The 19,207-nt window shown below is 39.4% G+C and overlaps 1 protein-coding gene and 1 pseudogene across 1 annotated transcript; both read right to left on the minus strand.

Moving 5' to 3' along the window:
• Nucleotides 1–366: 366 nt before the first annotated feature.
• Nucleotides 367–3,751, minus strand: LOC146479962 (uncharacterized; annotated as a pseudogene).
• A 5,770-nt stretch (nucleotides 3,752–9,521) lies between these two features.
• LOC146479963 (uncharacterized) lies at nucleotides 9,522–16,447 on the minus strand. Its single transcript, XM_085110807.1, has 5 exons — nucleotides 15,957–16,447; nucleotides 15,648–15,868; nucleotides 12,828–12,927; nucleotides 12,049–12,198; nucleotides 9,522–11,021 (listed from the first exon to the last, which is right to left on the minus strand). Exons 1-5 carry the CDS (start codon nucleotides 16,069–16,071, stop codon nucleotides 10,498–10,500), a joined length of 1,110 nt encoding a protein of 369 aa, XP_084966933.1. The 5' UTR covers nucleotides 16,072–16,447; the 3' UTR covers nucleotides 9,522–10,497.
• Nucleotides 16,448–19,207: the final 2,760 nt, after the last annotated feature.

The raw sequence follows: 19,207 nt of genomic DNA on the forward strand, positions 1-19,207 counted from the left end.
TTACAGTTTCAGAAAAACGAGTTGGGGCACGCGGCTTTGAAAGGGCCCATCCTCGCGTGAGATTTGAGGGTCTGGCTGCCTGTTCTGAACCGCGGGCGCTCTCTCTCGAATTATTAGAAGCTTCTTGACCGTCTTCATCTACTGTAGAGAAACGCGCGGCCCACTCTCTCCTTAGTCGATCATAAATACTTTCATTCATTGGCTTCTTTCCATGATCTCCGATTTAAATGTGTATTTCAAGTTCACGGAAGGTCTTGAGTATTCGCTGGCATTCAGGTTCTGGACATTCAAACAGCTGACATTCATCAGGGGTGTCTCCGCTTATGGCACTGTCAGATTTTTTCACGTTCATTTGGCGCGCGCTAGCTATCGGAAAAAATCGCGATTGTCCTGAACAGCTATTCCTGTTGGACCTTGGTGATTGATCACTATGTCATCGTAGGGTAACGCCTTCCCTGACCCTATACCATATGCTCTGCGAACGCGAATGCCTTCCTTTTCATACGTAAAGTTATGGAGCTTGCTGAAGCCATCAATGTTGTTGAACTCTAGGGACTTCTTCTTCTCATCAATGGCACAAACAGAGGCAGTTACTCCTCTTACGGGTCGCTCAAGAAGGGCAGTGCGCATATCTGTGGCAGTGGCAATGTCGTGGCCTTCATTGCAATAGGAACAAATTGAGGTTTTCATTGGACATAGAATTCTGTCGCACACATCTTTTCCATAAGCGGGGTCTGAGTATTCATAGCTCTTCACATCGATACCCAGTCGTTTCCCGACGTCTTTAAGGGATGCAATCAGGGCATTGTTGTGGTAACAACCAGCTTCATCTGAGCGAATGAAAACGCAGTTGACGGAAGGTTTCGACGATAAAACATTCTTTATCAGATTCTCGAAAATGGAACAGACAGCAAACCAGTCCTGCTGGCAGAAATCAAAGATGTGTGCGTACGTTTCCACTTCGACTGTATCATCTTCGTCGTGTTTGGAAATCACCGTAGATACATGCCAGCTAAGGCCTCTCTTCCCGAACCAGTCCGACTGCTTCTCTCTGTACTTCATTTGCAAAAATTTCATGACCCAGTCCATCACCACTAAGACAGAACCACTGTTCAGATTTCTGATCACGTCATGCTTTGCTCTGTCTTGGTTTATCGATCGCAGCACGTGAGATTTCTACTCCAAAATGGCGGCCTTGCCTTGTTCAAAGTCATACAAAAGGTCATCCTGAAATTCTTTACTGTAGTTAACAGGTGATTCAGTGATCTTTCGACTGACATCGTTTAGCACATCCTTAAGCTCTTCGCACATGTTACATCCTAAATCATGCTCGTGATTACATTCACCCTGAACTCTTCGTCTGCAGGGTCACTTAACGCAAATGTTCGACAGTGGTCTTTACAAGGTGAACTTTCCTCCTGACAGTGTACACGATAATCGGTCTTCAGGTAACGCTTGCCCTCCTGAAGTCTTCGCGTTGTGTCTGCACACCACGCCATATCCTTTCCTTTTGCTTCGAGATCATCAACAATTCTCTTCATTGTTTGGAACCCTGTTGCACCATCAGCAGCGGTATTATCTAATCCCTGGAGGGACCTAGCGTAAAACAAATATCCAATAAGATAAGACGATCATCACGATCCTACTGATAAAACATTCCATTGGTCTGGTGTGCGCAAATTAGTGGTTAAGGGTTGGTGAGAAGCACACTGCCACTTGACCTCGTGGTGCGATGACATACGCTGGGTATTTTTTTAACCACTATTTTCTCAAAGCAGTGTTGACTTTCGTTTAACAGATATATAGAGGAAAAGGCATTGTCAATTTAATTATAGAGTAGCCTTTATATGCAAAGCTGGCCGAGAAAAAAAAGGCACAAGACGGATTTCGCGCTAATCACCGAGACTCATAAAATGACAGCGCCAGCCGCGCAAGCTAGTGTCAGTTGTAGTGGTGAACGTTAATTGAGTCTAGATAATCATCAAGAGTGTTTTTTTTAGAGAAAGGCGAGCATTAGAAGTGAATGTTTTATACCTGCGTTGTAATGCCTCTCTCACATCCAGGATTCTGTAGAGAGTGGATCGGCTTAAAGGCTGGAAGCCTTTCTCCCCGCAAAAGCTCTGATACTGTTTCACCATTGTTGATCTGGTGACCGTGCGTACAACATTTGGCATGGATATCTTTTGACCGCTGTCAAGTTTAAGAATTCGACTGCCATAAGACACGTCCTGGTAGAAATACGGTCTACTGGCGAAGTCGAGGAAGTGGTCGAGTTTTCCCATATCAAGGCGCACACGGTACTTTGGGACCTTTTCTGGTGCAGCTCCCGATCCATACAGCTTAGCATGTACTCTAGCTCGCTTCACTTGATAACGTGTTAGCTTTTCGTATGGTTCGTGTAGCTTCATCAGTTGATCAATTGGATACCTGAATGCGTAGAGACTGAGGATCTGTGTCCTAAGGCCTGAGCTATTGGCATTTCGGTAAGCTGTCATCAGTGCTTTCAGATCTTCGGACAACTCATTTGGAGGGGAAGATGTAAGAGATTCATATAAATCTGCCCCGCTTTCTGGTGCTATCACACTACACACAAGAAGACAGTCCTCTTTTGCTTTTTCAAGGCGGTTCGCCTTTACCTCTGGCGTTGCACTTTCCCAAGTTACTTCCAACTGGAATGTTAGTGGGTTGTGATGCGCTTCAAGTTCGTCAGCCACTAGCCCCATTGCAGTGTTGTAGGTACACATTACCTTGTTGTCAATAACTCGTGCCTCGTTTCTGGCAACTGAACAAGTAGATATGGTTAATTAGATATGTTAGATTTATTATTCTTTTAATTTTTCAGGTTTTTTTGTACATATTTTTTTACTAACCACAGGAAGCCCAATTTTTCACATTTCGCCCTAAGAGATGCCTGTTGAGGAGACTACTGAAATAGACTCAAACAAGAAGCACTCTGGACTTTACAAGTGGCCTTTTAAGACGTCAGCGTTGACGTCACTCTCTTCTTCACCATCCAATAAAAATTAAGTGCAAATATGCCTTGACCTGCCGCTTGGGCGTATAGTGACTTCATCGTCTGGGCTTCCTGTGCCCCTGTATCGCCATCATTGACGTCATACTCCACTCCACCTTTCAATATATATTGAATAAAAATTAAGTGAAAATATGCCTTGACCTGCCGCTTGGGTGTCCTGTGACTCCATCTTTGGGCTTCCTGTACTCTTGTGACGTCATCACTGACGTCACACTCCACTCCACCATCCAATATATATTGAATAAAAATAAGTAAAAAATATGTCTAGACGTGCCGCCTGGTCTTCTTGTGACTTCACCGCCTGGGTGTCCTGTGCACCTGTGACGTCACACTTCACTCGTCCATACAATATCTATTAAACAAATATGCCTTAGCCTGCCACTTGGCTTTATGTGACTCCATAAACACGCCTTGGCTTGCCGACAAAAAACTGACAAAGACCACGACACGACCATTTACCATGAAATCCGGGTATTGCATGAAGTGGCACGTCACGCTTTCGTGACGGGCCACTTAAAAATGCCTCCGTTCCTGGCATTGTAGTCTTGAAAAAAATCTTTTAATAAATACTCACTTCCTAGCTATTAAAATATCAAAGAAAAAAATGTTGCAGGTACCTCCAGGGGTCCAACATAGGTCGGATTCGTTGGCACATTTGTGCGGCGTGGGAACATCTCTATATGGTGTCGAAGATAGGACAGTGGTTATCGCTAACATGGCTTCTTGTCTGGCACTTCTAGTGAAAAAAATAATATTCTACCATGAATATAATGGTGATACCAAAGGAAATGTGTATAGAGGCTGTCATTACTCATAACGACCGAACAACACAGTGCATTCGGAATGTAAACTATGCGTATTATACACGTGCTCTTGACTATAAAAAAAGATGTCATTGATTATTATTTGAGTTTTATCATCTTAGCATCCAAATAGGGGTATGAACGATGCTGTGGAAGACAGTGTATATATAGGGAAGATAGAAATATACCCACCAGAATCAGTCAACAAAGTTTGCGAGCCATGGACACATTGTGCCCAACCCATGGCGCATACCAGGGCAATATTCATCACCATGCATTACGGTCAGCACTGAATTTTCTTCAATTGTGATCCGTTTAAATAGGCCTTATCACGGTTTTCGACGCCATTTTGACGGGTAGGCAAACAGGCTCGAAATAAAAGTGTTTGTATGGAAATCCATTTCCCTGTATTTTTTCCCGCGAGCTATTTTTAGAGCAGTTCACGGCTGACAAATGTATGGAAAGTTCAAAACACGACTGGACGCTTTCTGGCACAGCTACATCCCTCCAATTTTTTTTCTTAAAATCCTTTTCCTAGTGCTAAAAGTTTCCAAATTATGAATTTTTCAGAAGCGATGTTTTAAGAAAATTATTTGACATCGGATTTCCATACAAACACTGTTATTTCACGCTTGTTTACCTACTCGTCAAAATGGCGTCGAAAACCGTGATAAGGCCTATTACAATCAGCTTCCGCTAGCCCCTCAAGAGAAAGACTCCCCCATCTTTCAATTTCAAACTAAGAACGCGTGACAAATGGCAACTTCGCAGGTGACTAGAAATATCACTGCAACATTCGCGAAGGAACACTGTGTCATGGTCACCTCTATTAGGACCACACTTGGTGTTCAACACAACGGAAAACGAGCAAATTTCGGTTTTCGACATTGTTCTCTTAGCGAATCACATGATCATCGAGCGGTCACTATGTTGCTCTGATTAGTCATACACACGAAAAGATTCAGTTGTATATGTTTGATAGAGACACATCAGTGTGTTACAACTATACTCAATAAAACGCATCTCTTTTTAAAACCCAGTTTGATTTTATGCTGTTTATTTATTTATTTTTTTTAAATCAAGGAGAAAATTGTACAGTTATTCCTCATTCGTTGTTCGCAGACGGAAGTGATTTTGCGGTCAGCGGTTATATCTAAACAAAGATGGACGACAACTTTCAAAAGCCTATCACGTTCAAAAATCTTTCTCTGCAACTGATGATTGTTTGGTCGGCAGAGTGCCCGGTTGAATAACAGAATTAATTTCGCGGAACTCTCTGAACTCTGTAGAGATGTTCAGGTTTTTAGCTAGCATGATCGTCGCCTGCAAGCCAACAAATCAAGAACACGGATCCCGTGTCACGGTATCCGTGACACAGCCATCAAATTTGCTGACAGTTAATGGTGAAACATGAAGTCTTGGAAGCAAAAGAGTGGAACTTTTAAGATATGTTTTTAATTGTTTACCATTTCAAAACGTATTTGTCTACTTTAAGTTGCGGTCAAGACAGAAATAGTCGAAATTTGTTGCCTTGGGATGCCATCACTGTCACACAACACGTGTCGGAAAATAAGAGATTTGCCCAAAATTGTTGCAGCCGTATCTTTTCGCAGTATAGAGAGTCACTAAATATTATTCCGTAGTTTAAGGACACTATCCTAGTACTTTTTGAAAAAATACACGAGACTTCCAGAGTAAGTCAGAATTTTGAGAATTGTTGGTTTTTGTTGCAGCACTTGACACGCTCCGTGCACGAATCGTTAACATCGGTATGTTTGAGATGCCCTCCTTTTAAAAGTTCTCAATAATATAAGTTCTATATCCCATATTTGTAAAGTAGTATAGTGTATGTGTTCGTGGTATAAATGTAAAGTTTTTCGGATAAATATTCTTTCAGCGGCAAACATCCGAAAACGGGCTAATTTCGACTCGGTGAAAGGTCGATTTTCGGGGATTCGGGAGGGTTGAACATTCGCCTCAAAATTTCGGGTCTTGTTAAGTTTAGAATCAAAAGAAATGTGTTTTCATTAATGTTATATCAACTTTGTCTGTTACTGAAAATTTGAAGGAAATCGAACGACTGGCCCAAATTGAGCGGTCGAATCTAACGCGGACTTTCTCTTATGTCCACTAATGCAAGCAATGGCGAATTTTGCAAATTTGACCGGAAATCTTGCCACAGTCATAACGGTAACGAATTTGGTAAGATTTCGTCAAATTTCCAAATGAATGCAAATAAGCTAAACACATGGAGCCCAGCCATGTTGGCGGATTTGATGATTTTGGCAAATGTCACTAATTTGGCAACTATCTTCAAATTCCCAAACGAATGCAAATAAGTTAAACACATGGAAGCCTGCCATGTTGGGGGATTAGTCGATTTTGGTACTGAAATTTGCCAGGGTTTTGGACAGCAAAAGCATACATGCATTTCTACCTTAAGTGCGACGTGCATGCTTAAGCGACTAATGTTTCCTTCACAATCAACCTCGATTCTTCGCTTTCATTTTCAAGCAGCCGATCTCAGCTACTTTCCTCATCACTAGACATGTCTCCAGGATCATAGCTTTTCGCTCCTAAAATCTTCCCCAAAATCTGTCAGGAACATTCCGCGAATCCATAGCTTTCCTTCTCGACCATGCCATTTTCGATTTTCAAAAAAAAAAAAATATAATAATCACCCTTTTCCTAATTTCGTATGTAGGGTGCATTAAGTATTCCCTCTTAAATGCGCTAGTTTATTTGCTACGTTTGTGCGCGCTTCCAAATAAGGGGTACGTTTTGACCCAAAAGAGGCTCATAAAGGTCCCATTTTGTGCCTTAAGACACTTTGTGTCCCTTAAATAAAAAAAAAAGTTTATGTATTCGTTTTACTTTCGTCAGATTCAGTCAGGAGATTAGACCAAACTTTTTGCTATTGGTGTTTGCGAGGGCTTTAGAAATGGCAAGATTCAGCGAATAATCTTTCAAGCACCGGATAGCGGCCGGCGGCAATTCGTGGTCAAATTAGTCCGATTATCCAGTTGAAGATTCAGGCAACGCCACGTACCTCTACCGATCCATCACGTCAAGTATCAGGTGGATGACGTCACTAACAACAAACAGTTGCCTCGCAAAACCCCTTTGTCCAATGGAGTGTGATTAATGAAAGGTTTGGGAACATAGGCCAACGTTTGACTTTGAGATGGATTCTTGGTTTAAACCTTACTAGATATGTCTAAGCATCTTGACATTAGGGTCAAATATAAGAAGACAGAAGATAATATATAAGGATTTTGTACGTCACTGTTTCTAAGTATTTCCTATATTTTCATTTATATACATTTCTATTATACAGGGCTGAAAATTTGTTGACGATTGTATGTAAAAGGTCCATAATTCACATTTCAGTCGCCATTTTGAATTTATTTAATAGTTTGTTAATAATAAATTTTTAAGCAACCCTGACATGTTTACTTTCAAAATATGTAAAGTTATGGGTACTTTACTCTTTAAAGCAAGTTGTTAGAGGCTTTTTTTATGTATGTTTGTCATTACCAACAAAGAGTTACGGCAAAAATCAGTTGTCAAAAGGGCCGCGGTGAAAGGTCCAGCTGATGAAGGCATAACCCATTGACACCCCATATCCTATAATAGAGATGAGCGCTAACGTTTGTGTCCCTGGATGAAATCCTATACAGTTGTGGCTATTTGAATTCGTATGTTAAACAAAGAGTTATGTCAAAAATCAGTTGTCAAAAGGGCCGCGGTGAAAGGTCCAGCTGATGAAGGCATAACCCATTGACACCCCATATCCTATAATAGAGATGAGCGCTAACGTTTGTGTCCCTGGATGAAATCCTATACAGATGTGGCTATTCGAATTCGTATGTTAAACAAATTTGTAGTATCTGCCAAAGCCATAGCAGGAGACAAACATGTGGTAAGAACATTTTATTTCGAGGTCAAAAACCTTAAAAAGGAGTAAGGCGAGTCAAGTGATGTTAAGTCTACATGCAACGAAGTATTTACATTTCTCAAATATCACACACATCTATTGAGAATAAAGAGGTACTTGTAGTGAAATCATATTCAACCATGCGTCAAAATCAGACGATATCAGAGAAAAAATTTAATTAGTTGAACAACCATCAACGAAAATTTGGTTGGACAAATTTCAGCCAAAAAAATAACCCAAAAGTGCTTTCATGTATTTTCTTATGGTAAGTCACCTTACCCTGCAGATATAATGACTTGATATTTTAATCTCATGGATAGTTTTTTTTCTTAACCTATTTAACGCAAACATCTACATGTACAAAGTAAATATTTTTTTGTTTAAATTAGTGAGCCTCACTGTTTAGCTTATAACATGACTAATTCAAAGTTGAAATCAGAAATGTACTTGTCTCACACACAAGTCGAAGATTTACATTGCAGCACTAAATAATCAGTATTCTCTTTTAATATTTTGGTATTCTTGTGTTTAAGTATTTTAGTACCTTAGTATTTTCGTATTTTAGTTATGTTGCTGTAACTTAGTTTCGCAGGGTTATAAGGGATAATACCGTCTTGACTGTAATTGTGCGCCCTATTAAAATAAAGTGTCATCGTCCCGGACAATCAAACATAGGTTTTGGGGCACTTCGTCGAATTAGCCGCTTTATTGGTACCCTTCTCGAGTTCAGTCGCCTAAATTTCGGTCTTTGGCAAAATACCGTCAAATTCGCCATATTGTCAAATTTGCCTCATTCGTCGAATTCGCCGCTTTGTTGGTACCCTTGTCTTAATCTCAGTCGCTTGCATTTTGGTCTTTGGCGAAATATTGTCAAATTCGCCATATTTTCCAAACTTGCCGCATTCGTCGAATCAGTTATCAATACAAATTACCTTTAATTAAACTAATCTATGAAGTGCTCAATGGCGAGGCCTCACGAGCACTGTCTCATTTGGTAATATAAACTCTTAGCCTTCGGGCTACAATCTTAAGGACATAATACGATTACTGTAGCGCGATTTTAAAAAAATTCTATTAGCCATAAAGGCGCTATTTTATGGTACGCTATCTCAAAGTACAATGGATTTACTTTTAAGGTTTTCTACAGTAAGGTGAAAAAGGATAAAGTGTTTAAAGAACTTGACTTTAACGTCCAGTCTGTGCAATCACTCCACAGACATTACACCGTTAACAAATGTTGCTACGTTTTAATATTCAATACAAAACTCTTGTTCATTTTCTGTTGTTATCCTCTTGCTCCTAAATATCACTATTAGTGTACCATTTCAAATGCATATTAAATTTTTTATCTTGTAGTTTTTACCTTTCATGACCCCAAAAGCATTTTTATGCTTAAAACCTGATTGTGTTTAAATAAAGGATGTGTTGTTGATGCTTTTCCCATAATTGTCTAATTTAGTTGTTCTTTCTTTTCTTGATTCACAGTCTAACTAAGCCTCGTGGTGCTGACAGATGACATATCCTACAAACGAAGGGGATCCTGAATGGTCACACTTTTGGGATTTCATCCTTCGACTCAAATGCTAGAATCATCTTTTACAACACAATATATAAAGCAGTGACAGGAAAGTACTGCTTATTAGCTTTCATTTGAATGGTCACACCAGGGGAATTCATCCACAGACTGAAAACTTAGAACCACTGCTTACTGGCATAAGAAACAACACCGCGGAATCGCGCTACTTTAGGATTTCATCTAGAGAATCAGGGGTTAGAATCACCTTGTACAGTATAATAAACAGCACCACTGAGAGGATACTGCTCGGTAGCTTTCATTTGAATCAGTCACAGTGTAGGATTTCATTCCGAGACGCAAATGCTACAATCTCTTTGTACAGCATAATAGAAAAGACCACAGGAAAGTACTGCGCAGTAGATTTCGTTTGAATCAGTCACGCTTTAGGATTTCATCCACAGACTCAAACGTTACAATCACCTTGTACAACATAATAGAAAGCACCACAGAAAAGAACTGCGCAGTAGCTTTCATTTGAATGGTCACAGTTTAGGATTTCATCCCGAGACTCAAACGTTACAATCACCTTGTACAGCATAAAAGAAAGCAGCACATGCAGGAAAGTATTGCGCAGCAGCTTTCCAGTTTGAATCTGTCACACTTTTCACTTTACTGCACAACAGCTTTCATTTGAATCAGACACAGTTTAGGATTTCATCCCGAGACTCAAACCTTACAATCACCCTGTACAACATTATAGAAAGCACCAAAGGAAAGCACTGCTTAGGAGCTAAGGAATCTCCCGAACGTATGGTAGAATGGTACACAGACCTCGTTAAAACAACAGTCAAAGCAAACGAGCCCCTGTCTTCTATGTTCTATTTTTACATGAGCAATAAAATAAATGAGTTGTAAAAAGGCCTTAAAAAGTCATTGGTAGGAATTGAAACGGCGGAGTCATCAAACATAAACTAATGGTATGTGCTTGATGATTTCTTTATGGCAAAAAAAAAGCAAAATCAGCCTTAGTGACTGCGCCGGATAAGGTTTCCTTTTTTTCACCGATCAGGTGAGAATTCGCAGACGCTGCATGTTTGACCGCCGCAAGAGGCCTGTGTGAGTGTAACGTCAAAGGTCAAATGGGAAAACAAAAATCATGATTGTAAATGCTAATTTACAAGTACCGATTTATCGGCCCGATCAGTTCCTAACGAACAAAGACTTTCCAGAAATCGCCAGGCGACAGGCCAACTTGGAAGTCATCACATTCCCATCTCGCTTGGTATGTACTAAGAAACCAGTGGTATTTATACGATACAATGGCGACTTGATCGTAGAGTCGTCCGTCGCCATGGTGTTTATAGCTCCATTTTTTAGCTAACCACTGATTACAACCATTTGCTAACTTTGAGTTGTCATTCTCCATTCTCACAAACGAGCGACATGAACCAGGCAAGACATTGGTCTGACCGCTGAAGTACTGGACTACAGTCTCCCCAGAGCTGTTAGCGGCTGTGGTCACGTGGAATGTACGTCCCAGCTGTTGCTTTCTGCAGTGGAATCTCAGTTGAGTGAAGGACAAGTGCGCTCTCAGCTCCTTCATAGCGCTATTTTTGACAACCATGTTGTTGCTTTTGTAACCACTTATACCACGGTATGACGTCTGTTTGGACAAGTGAGGGTGGGTGGCTGGACTGCCAATCACTACGTTAAAAACAAGAAGCCATCCACCTGAAATGAGCAAGTTTCAAAGGATGATCAGGTGATGAAATGTTCGTTGTGGTCACATCTACCCCTTAAATATATTTGGTCTTCAATTTAAGACAGTGGTAACTTTAGTGAGTTATTTTGGTAATGTGACCGCTCCTCTGTTTGTTCTAGAAATTTACGCGTTGATGATCCAAAACAAAAGAATGTAAATGGTTCTAGGGTCACAAAAAGGCTATTAATTATGGTCAAGACAATGCTTACTATAAAATGACTATTTTCTGTAACGATAGTAAAGAAATTTACGACTGGAAGATCCAAACCAACGGAACGTAACTTTAGTTAAACCCAAGCAGGGTGCATGGGTTAAACCTTAATTAGGAAACGGAGAACCAATCAAAATGTGTTTATTTCGAATACGTGAGCCTTATTTTATGCATAACTCACATGCATCATTTGGGCAAAATTTTTGAAGGCTTTTACCCCGGTGAAGTTGGCGGCCTGGTGCCCTTCCATTTGTGGTGAACCCTTGCCATTGGCATTGCACTGGCCCGCCTGTACACCTGAAAGCCGTTTTCACCCCGCTCAAAATCGGTTTAATGGAAATATCTCGTTCGCGTTTCAAGCAATACAGAAACCCTCTGCTCATCATACAAATCAATGTTTTGGGGTGTTTTGGAAATTTTTTAGTGATTTTTAGGTATATTTGGTTTTTCTCAAAAGAGAAGTACAATTTAGAGAATAAGAAATAGTTAAGATTTGATGTAGTTTAAAACTTAGAATTTGAAATTAAAAATTGATATATGGACACCCAAACAGTCCTCTACCAACCTAATGTGCTCTTGCATTGTCTGTTGGTGTTCCAAAAATAATTTTCTTTCTTTTATCCCTTCTTTAAACCACCTAAAATTCCATTCAAATTCATGTTTACTCCCACCTTAAGTAGGATTAGATGTTAAGTCCAGAAGCCATTGCATTCACCCTACTGGGGGCCTGCAGTGGGGGAGGAGGACTTCAGTGTCTCTTAAGGGAAGCGCAATCTCAGACCTACCTCCATCAGTTGTTAAGTCACAGTAGACTTTTAAAGAGTTTCCATTCCTCTCAGGGTCGATCCAGTACTCCCCGTTTTTGTTAGAGATTCCGACATCCCGGATGTGTTTGCATGACTGAGCGGGATGGTCTGGATCGGAACCGATCAATACTAGAAGGAATTAGTCAAGGAATTGTATCAGTGAGTGATCAATAAATCCATATTTTTATCTGGTATTCAATTTCTATTTAAATAGCGTTTGTTATTTGCGCATGCCTCGGGGGAACAAGTAAGACAAGTTTGATGATCTAGACGGTTCCGAACTCATCGCTTACATCTTTTATAACATGCACAGAGGGAATGTTTTAAAACAAAAAAGCTTTAGGCTAATATTATGCAGTGTACAGTAGTACAGTTAAAGAAAGGTTTTGAAAATGGTTTTTGTACTGTTTTATGTTTCTTACATCGAAGCTGAAGATATTCCACTCATTGCCATCACGTTGCAGGTCTTCGCCTTTTGCTAGAACCTAACCGTAACGTAAAAGTTAAAGGCGCCCTGAGTACAAGCTGTCTACAGCTTCTTAGTCCTTTGCGTTCTCTTGAAGCTTTCGATTTTCAATTTCACCACTTTACTTAGAGCTGCTTAATCTCGTATTGAAATCTTCTCACTCTTCGGAAGCGACGACAAGAAACTGGGTACGAGATTAAGGTTGCCAGGTGAGGATTTTTTGTTCAAACTTAAACACCCAAAATATAATGATTGCCCGTCGTTTGTATGTAAGAAGTATCATGTCACTCACCAGCGCATTTTCCCCCTGCGTATCCCGGGTGACAGTGTCCGCCACTCCTTGTGGTCGACATCTGTCCTTTGCCCTGTCGGCCATTGTCAATACAGGAAATCTGTGTTGTGAGTGAATTGCAATATGTGAGACATTCCCGCAAATTTGCATCAGGTTTCAAATATTTCACCGTACAGCTAAATAAATAATCTGAAATAGTAAGTTTTGAAGCCTTTTTCTGTTTTCATAGAAGCGCGCAAGCCTTTAGGCTAAAACTGAGTAACTGACTGTTTACTGAAGTGAATTACGAGCCTTTGCGTTATTGCTAATATCCAAACATACTAGACTTTATCAATCACAAGATAATAAGCTAAGAAAGTGTGTGAGGCTTCCTTGATATTTCCATTGGTTCCTGAGAAAATGGATTGTAAACTTTTTCGATGGCTGTCATCCGCTGAGACGCCAAATGAAAAATATTGGGAATTTTGAAATTTTATAACATAGAAGGCAAAATTAGGGCATTCTTTCTTAATTTTCCTTTCACCGACGGCAAAATTATTCAAGCTGGATTGGTCTAGCAGCAAAAATACTTGCTCCTCATTGGCTGAGCCCGTCATTTCTACTTTTATGTGGTTTCTTCGTTTTGTGCTGCTGCAGCAACAACGAAACCTTTCAGATTCTTTGAAGTTGGACTTTGTAAGCCGGATTGTTTGTGCCAAAAGTACTTGGAAATCGAGTGCTACAGCTATAAAGGAAATTCCTCAAGGTGAATTTTCGTTTCTTGACAGAAAAAGCAAACGATTATTTGTGTCAAAAGCTAATAACTTGATCAGATTTCTTTGGTTAAAAAATCACCAATGGCCGCGACCAAGTGCTTTCACCTCGCTACGGCTTCTTCTAGCGAGCGATAACCGAACAATAATAACAGCGCCCTTTTGATGGGAGGAGGGAGCAGGTCAAATTCAGTAGAAGAAATTGCTCTCCAAGTTCCTTCTTTGAACCCACCGTTAGCTATTTTTTATCGATCTGTGTTTGTGTGATTTTCAAGCGGTGGAAATCTTATTCACAGTGCACGTGAAGCCATTAATTGATGCCTAGCATTTGGTTTAATTGTTGTTAGTTTCTTCATGAATTAAACTGGCATTTTCTCTTACAAATACACCTATATAATAATCACCTTTTCTCGTTTTGTCTGTTTTGTACGCTAAGAAACAGGTGAATTGTTTGTTTGTTTTGCTTACGCGGGTGGGCGTTTTTACGCCGGGCCAGGGCTGAGTATTTTACGAGGTGCCTCGATAGTTTTAAGGAAATTTTGCCTTCTATGTTATAAACACGTAATCGCAATGAGTCCTCATAGAATCAAGGATTAATTTCCACTTGTATTTTCAAAGGTTTGAAAAATTGCTCTCGTCGCTGGGCGACGCGGGCAATTTGCAAAAACGTTGAAAATATAAGTGGAATTAATCCTTAATTCTACTCGGCCTCGTGCGATTACATATACTAAGCCCGACACACTTCGGAGCCACCAGCAAATAAACCTTTATTAATTTTTATTATTACTTATTTGTTTCATTGATGTGCGACGAACAAGAGGGCCAAATTTGGTTCAAATCCGATAAATAGATGGATAAATAGATGCCCTTTTTATTCGTTTGGAGGAAAGGAATAGAGGGATTATTCGGAGAAAAAAATTAACTTAAATAAAATAATAAACAACTAGTAAAATGCCCTTAAGTTTTGGGCACTGAAAGACTTTCAGAATTTTTACACTTTATAAAACATCGGCCTTGACGCCGACCAGTGGAAAACCCCTAAAGAGCGTCGCGAACAAAAGCAGTCCATAAAATAGTCGCGTTAAGCAACGACTGGTCAGTACCAGAAGAAACAATTCAGTCAGTAAAGTCTTATTAGCGTAAAAGGAAAAAGAATTTACTTTTTCTTAAAGGAGAAGTATCACGAGAATTTGATGTCATTTGAAAAACCCAAACGTTTGCCTGTCAACAGAAACAAGAAAACAATTGTCTAGTTTTGTTATAAATTATCACCCCAGTGAAACAAAACTGTCAATTAGTGCCTCTATTCAGAGACAGAGTAGGCCGGTATGGATTGAAACTTGAAAAAAATTAGGCTAATTTTTTTCAAGTTCTTGCATTTTTGATTCCAAAATGCGCTAGAATAGATCAAGAAATGTTCCTTTCAAGAATTGAGTTGATTTCTTTTCTCTCGTTGTTCTAGAATTATTTTGTAGCTAAGTTAAGGTCTTTTTCCACCATTTCTAAGAAAAGAGGTCAAAAACACCATGACACTTCCCCTTTAAGTTTTATGGCGTACAATATAATCTTAGATTGCTGTTTTCTTCGTGTGCTGAATTCTTAGTTGCGCCAAACTACGCAAATTTTAATACCATTATCTAAGATCGTAGGTGAATTTTTACCAGCGAAAAAATGTAAAAAGGCCACTGAATGCCGAATAGGAATTATTGGATTATTACACCTATGTGTATTCGTTGACTGGGCTTCTAAAGCAATTGGTGTATCTTGCCTTATTTTTTAATGTTTTTAAAAACTTACTTTCAGCTGTTCTAACATCAGAACCGGTTTTGTCGTTTACACTAAACTAAACGGTGACGAGACCTAGTTCGCGTGCTTTAGATAATCACTTGTTACACCAATCTAGTTTCTATAGTTCCCCTTACTTGCTTGTAATCACCAGAAAAGAGAGAGTTCTGCGGACGTTCTCAGTGGTTTGATAATTGGATGTTGTATCCTTAATCTTGTAGGCGTATTGTAATTTTGAGATAACAAGGTTCAACCAATGGTAGGTATATTGGCATAGTCTTACCTTTACAGAGCCATAGTATGTCGATCCTTTCTTCGGTTTAAAATCTTTTGGTTTCATCTGCCGGGTTTTGTTGTTTAGATCACAAATGCGGCGGTTTGCTTTGGAACTGCTCGGGTGCACGTTAAAAGACTTGCAACTGTCATTGGATATGCATTTTAGCTGGCATTCGAACTCGTCATAAACAGTAGCCGTTTTAATGGCGTGGCCAACTAGAGCATGGTCTGTTAAGAAAAGGAAATAGAATGATTTTATCGTCTGGACAAATTAGAAGAAAGGACATAAAAGGTCGATTATCTTTAGTCTACTTACCAGATTGAGATTCAAAAACAGTCCCACAGAAGTCAGAGTTGGCCACCACAAATGCAAACAAGAGTAAGCTCAGACTAGCAAGAAAGGCCAGGGTGTTTAGCCACGAATTGGCCATAACGGACGATAACAGACTGAGGGTGTAGCTGCGAATTGGTCAAATATCTTCCGTAGAAAAGAACTTCCTTGCACCTGCTAAATGATGTCAGCTTCGTGGGTGGACAAACTGTTTGTGCTTCCTCTTTAACAAGTCGCAATTAACTCCTCAGCATAATTAATACAGCATCTCATTCACCTTTTCTACTTCCAAGAAGAAACGAAGAAAGCTAACTCCCAAAATTTATAGTCCCCAATGAAATGTCAGTTATTTTGTAACGTTCGTTTTTAGTCATGGAAATCATGATGTTAATTGCGGTACGAGAATTGAAGGTCGTACCAGCATCGTTACTTTGAGAAAACAGTTGAAATAATTAAGATTTACTCCAGTGGCTCGCGTTTGTTATGAGATTGTACTATTGACGGCAAGGCGCCGAGTTGGCTTTAATCATCCCATATCAAACAAGCGCTAGTGAAATTATTATTATTTTTAAACTGACCAAGAAATTGTATTTCGATTCAATGATCCATTTTTTACCAGCAAAGCATATTCCTTGACTATGACAAGCCAAGATATTAAGTACTGTTCTGTTTTGTTTTGTAATGAGAACATCTGCCATGAAATTTTCCATTATTCACCTTTTTTGTAGCATTCATGTGTTACAGTTTGTTTGTATCATTTAAGCGTGTGGTATGTCGTAATGTGCTTCTGTTTTAAATTATTTTTAGAGTTAGCACGGCATGTTACAAGACTTAGTTAATGCAGTATTGCCTAATTAAGAACTATTATCTCTTTTTTTTTTAAAGAAAAAAGAAAATTGGTTTAGGTGTTTGTTAATTGTAGACGCCGTTGATATGCGTGCATGAAGTCGAGTACCCTGGTGTGAAAAAGCGTGGGTGAAGGAAAAACAAGAAGGCAAAGGAGAGGAGCAGAATGGACCGTGGATAGCTTTGGAAAAGAAGAAAAAAGAACGAAAGTATCACACTGTTAAAAGACATTAGCGGAGAGTTAGCCATATCCTCGGCAAAACACTTATGTCCACTAATGCAGGCAATGACGTATTTTGCAAATTTGACCGGAAATCTTGCCACAGTCATAACGGTAACGAATTTGGTAAGATTTCGTCAAATTTCCAAATGAATGCAAATAAGCTAAACACATGGAGCCCAGCCATGTTGGCGGATTTGATGATTTTGGCAAATGTCACTAATTTGGCAAAATATCTTCAAATTCCCAAACAAATGCAAATAAGTTAAACACATGGAAGCCTGCCATGTTGGGGGATTAGTCGATTTTGGTACTGAAATTTGCCAGGGTTTTGGACAGCAAAAGCATACATGCATTTCTACCTTAAGTGCCACGTGCATGCTTAAGCGACTAATGTTTCCTTCACAATCAACCTCGATTCTTCGCTTTCATTTTCAAGCAGCCGATCTCAGCTACTTTCCTCATCACTAGACATGTCTCCAGGATCATAGCTTTTCGCTCCCAAAATCTTCCCCAAAATCTGTCAGGGACATTCCGCGAATCCATAGCTTTCCTTCTCGACCATGCCATTTTCGATTTTCAAAAAAATAATAATAATAATCACCCTTTTCGAAATTTCGTATGTAGGGTGCATTAAGTATTCCGTCTTAGATGCGCTAGTTTATTTGCTACGTTTGTGCGCGCTTCCAAATAAGGGGTACGTTTTGACCCAAAAGAGGCTCATAAGGGTCTCATTTTGTGCCTTAAGACGCCCCTTAAATAAAAAAAAAAGTTTATGTATTCGTTTTACTTTCGTCAAATTCAGTTAGGAGATTAGACCAAACTTTTTGCTATTGGTGTTAGCGAGGGCTTTAGAAATGGCAAGATTCAGCGAATAATCTTTCAAGCACCGGATAGCGGCAGCAATTCGTGGTCAAATTAGTCCGATTATCCAGTTGAAGATTCAGGCAACGCCACGTACCTCTACCGATCCATCACGTCAAGTATCAGGTGGATGACGTCACCGACAACAAACGGCTGCCAAGTTAAACCCCCCCTGTCCAATGGAGTGCGATTGATGAAAGGTTTGGGGTTCAGTACCCCGAATTTAGATGCCTTAAACATAGGCCAACGTTTGACTTTGAGATGGATTCTTTGTATAAACCACTACTAGGTATTTTTAAACATCTTGACTTTAGGGTCAAATATAAGAAGACAGGAGATAATTGATATTTTAGGGTTTTGTACGTTACTGTTTCTAGGTATTTTCTATATTTCTATTTATATACATTTCTATTATAAAGGGGTTAAAATTTGTTGACGAGTGTGTATGACTAACTAAAAGCTAATAAATTTTTTAGAAACCCTGGCATGTCTACTTTCAAAATATATATGGTTATGGGTACTTTACTCTTAACTGGAAGCAAGTTGTTAGAGGCCTTTTTATGCATGTATGTCATTACCAACAAAGAATTACTGCAAAACTCAGTTGTCAAAAGGGCCGTTTAAAGGTCCAGCTGATGAAGGCATAACCCATTGACACCCCTTAGTATCCTATTATAGAGATGAGCTCTAACGTTTGTGTCCGTGGATGAAATCCTATACAGTTGTGGCTATTCGAATTCGTGTGTTAAACAAATTTGTAGTATCTGCCAAAGCCATAGCAGGAGACAAACATGTGGTACAAACATTTTATTTCGAGGTCAAAAACCTTAACTAGGAATAAGGCGAGTCAAGTGATCTTAAGTCTACATGCAACGAAGTATTTACATTTCTCAAATATCACACACTTCTATTGAGAATAAAGAGGCACTTGTAGTGAAATCATATTCAACCAGGCATCAAAATCAGACTAAATCAGGGAAAAAATTAATTAGTTGAACAACCATCAACAAAAATTTAGTTGGACAGATTCCAACCAAAAAGATAACCCAAAAGTGCTTTCATGTATTTTCTTATGGTAAGTCACCTTACCCTGCAAATATGATGACTTGATATTTTGATCACATGGATAGTTTTTTTTCTTAACCTATTTAACGCAAACATTAACATGCACAAAGTGAATATTTTTTTGTTTCAATTAGTCATTCACTTGCATTTTGGCTTTTGGCGAAATATCGTCAATTCGCCAGATTTGCCAAATTCGCCGTATTTCTGCATTTCCATTTTTCGGTGGCAACTTCAGCTTAGT

This window comes from Pavona decussata, unplaced genomic scaffold, assembly GCF_977016875.1.
Source record: "Pavona decussata unplaced genomic scaffold, jaPavDecu1.1 SCAFFOLD_58, whole genome shotgun sequence".
NCBI lineage: Eukaryota > Metazoa > Cnidaria > Anthozoa > Scleractinia > Agariciidae > Pavona > Pavona decussata.

Bases quoted from the DNA above. Each gene is read 5' to 3' on its own strand.
- LOC146479963 (XM_085110807.1), bottom strand. From the start codon at position 16,071: ATGGCCAATTCGTGGCTAAACACCCTGGCCTTTCTTGCTAGTCTGAGC. The intron at 15,869-15,956 runs GTAAGTAGACTA...TTTTCTTAACAG, and splicing joins TGTTTTTGAATCTCAATCTG to ACCATGCTCTAGTTGGCCAC. The intron at 12,928-15,647 runs GTAAGACTATGC...CTCACAACACAG, and splicing joins CATACTATGGCTCTGTAAAG to ATTTCCTGTATTGACAATGG.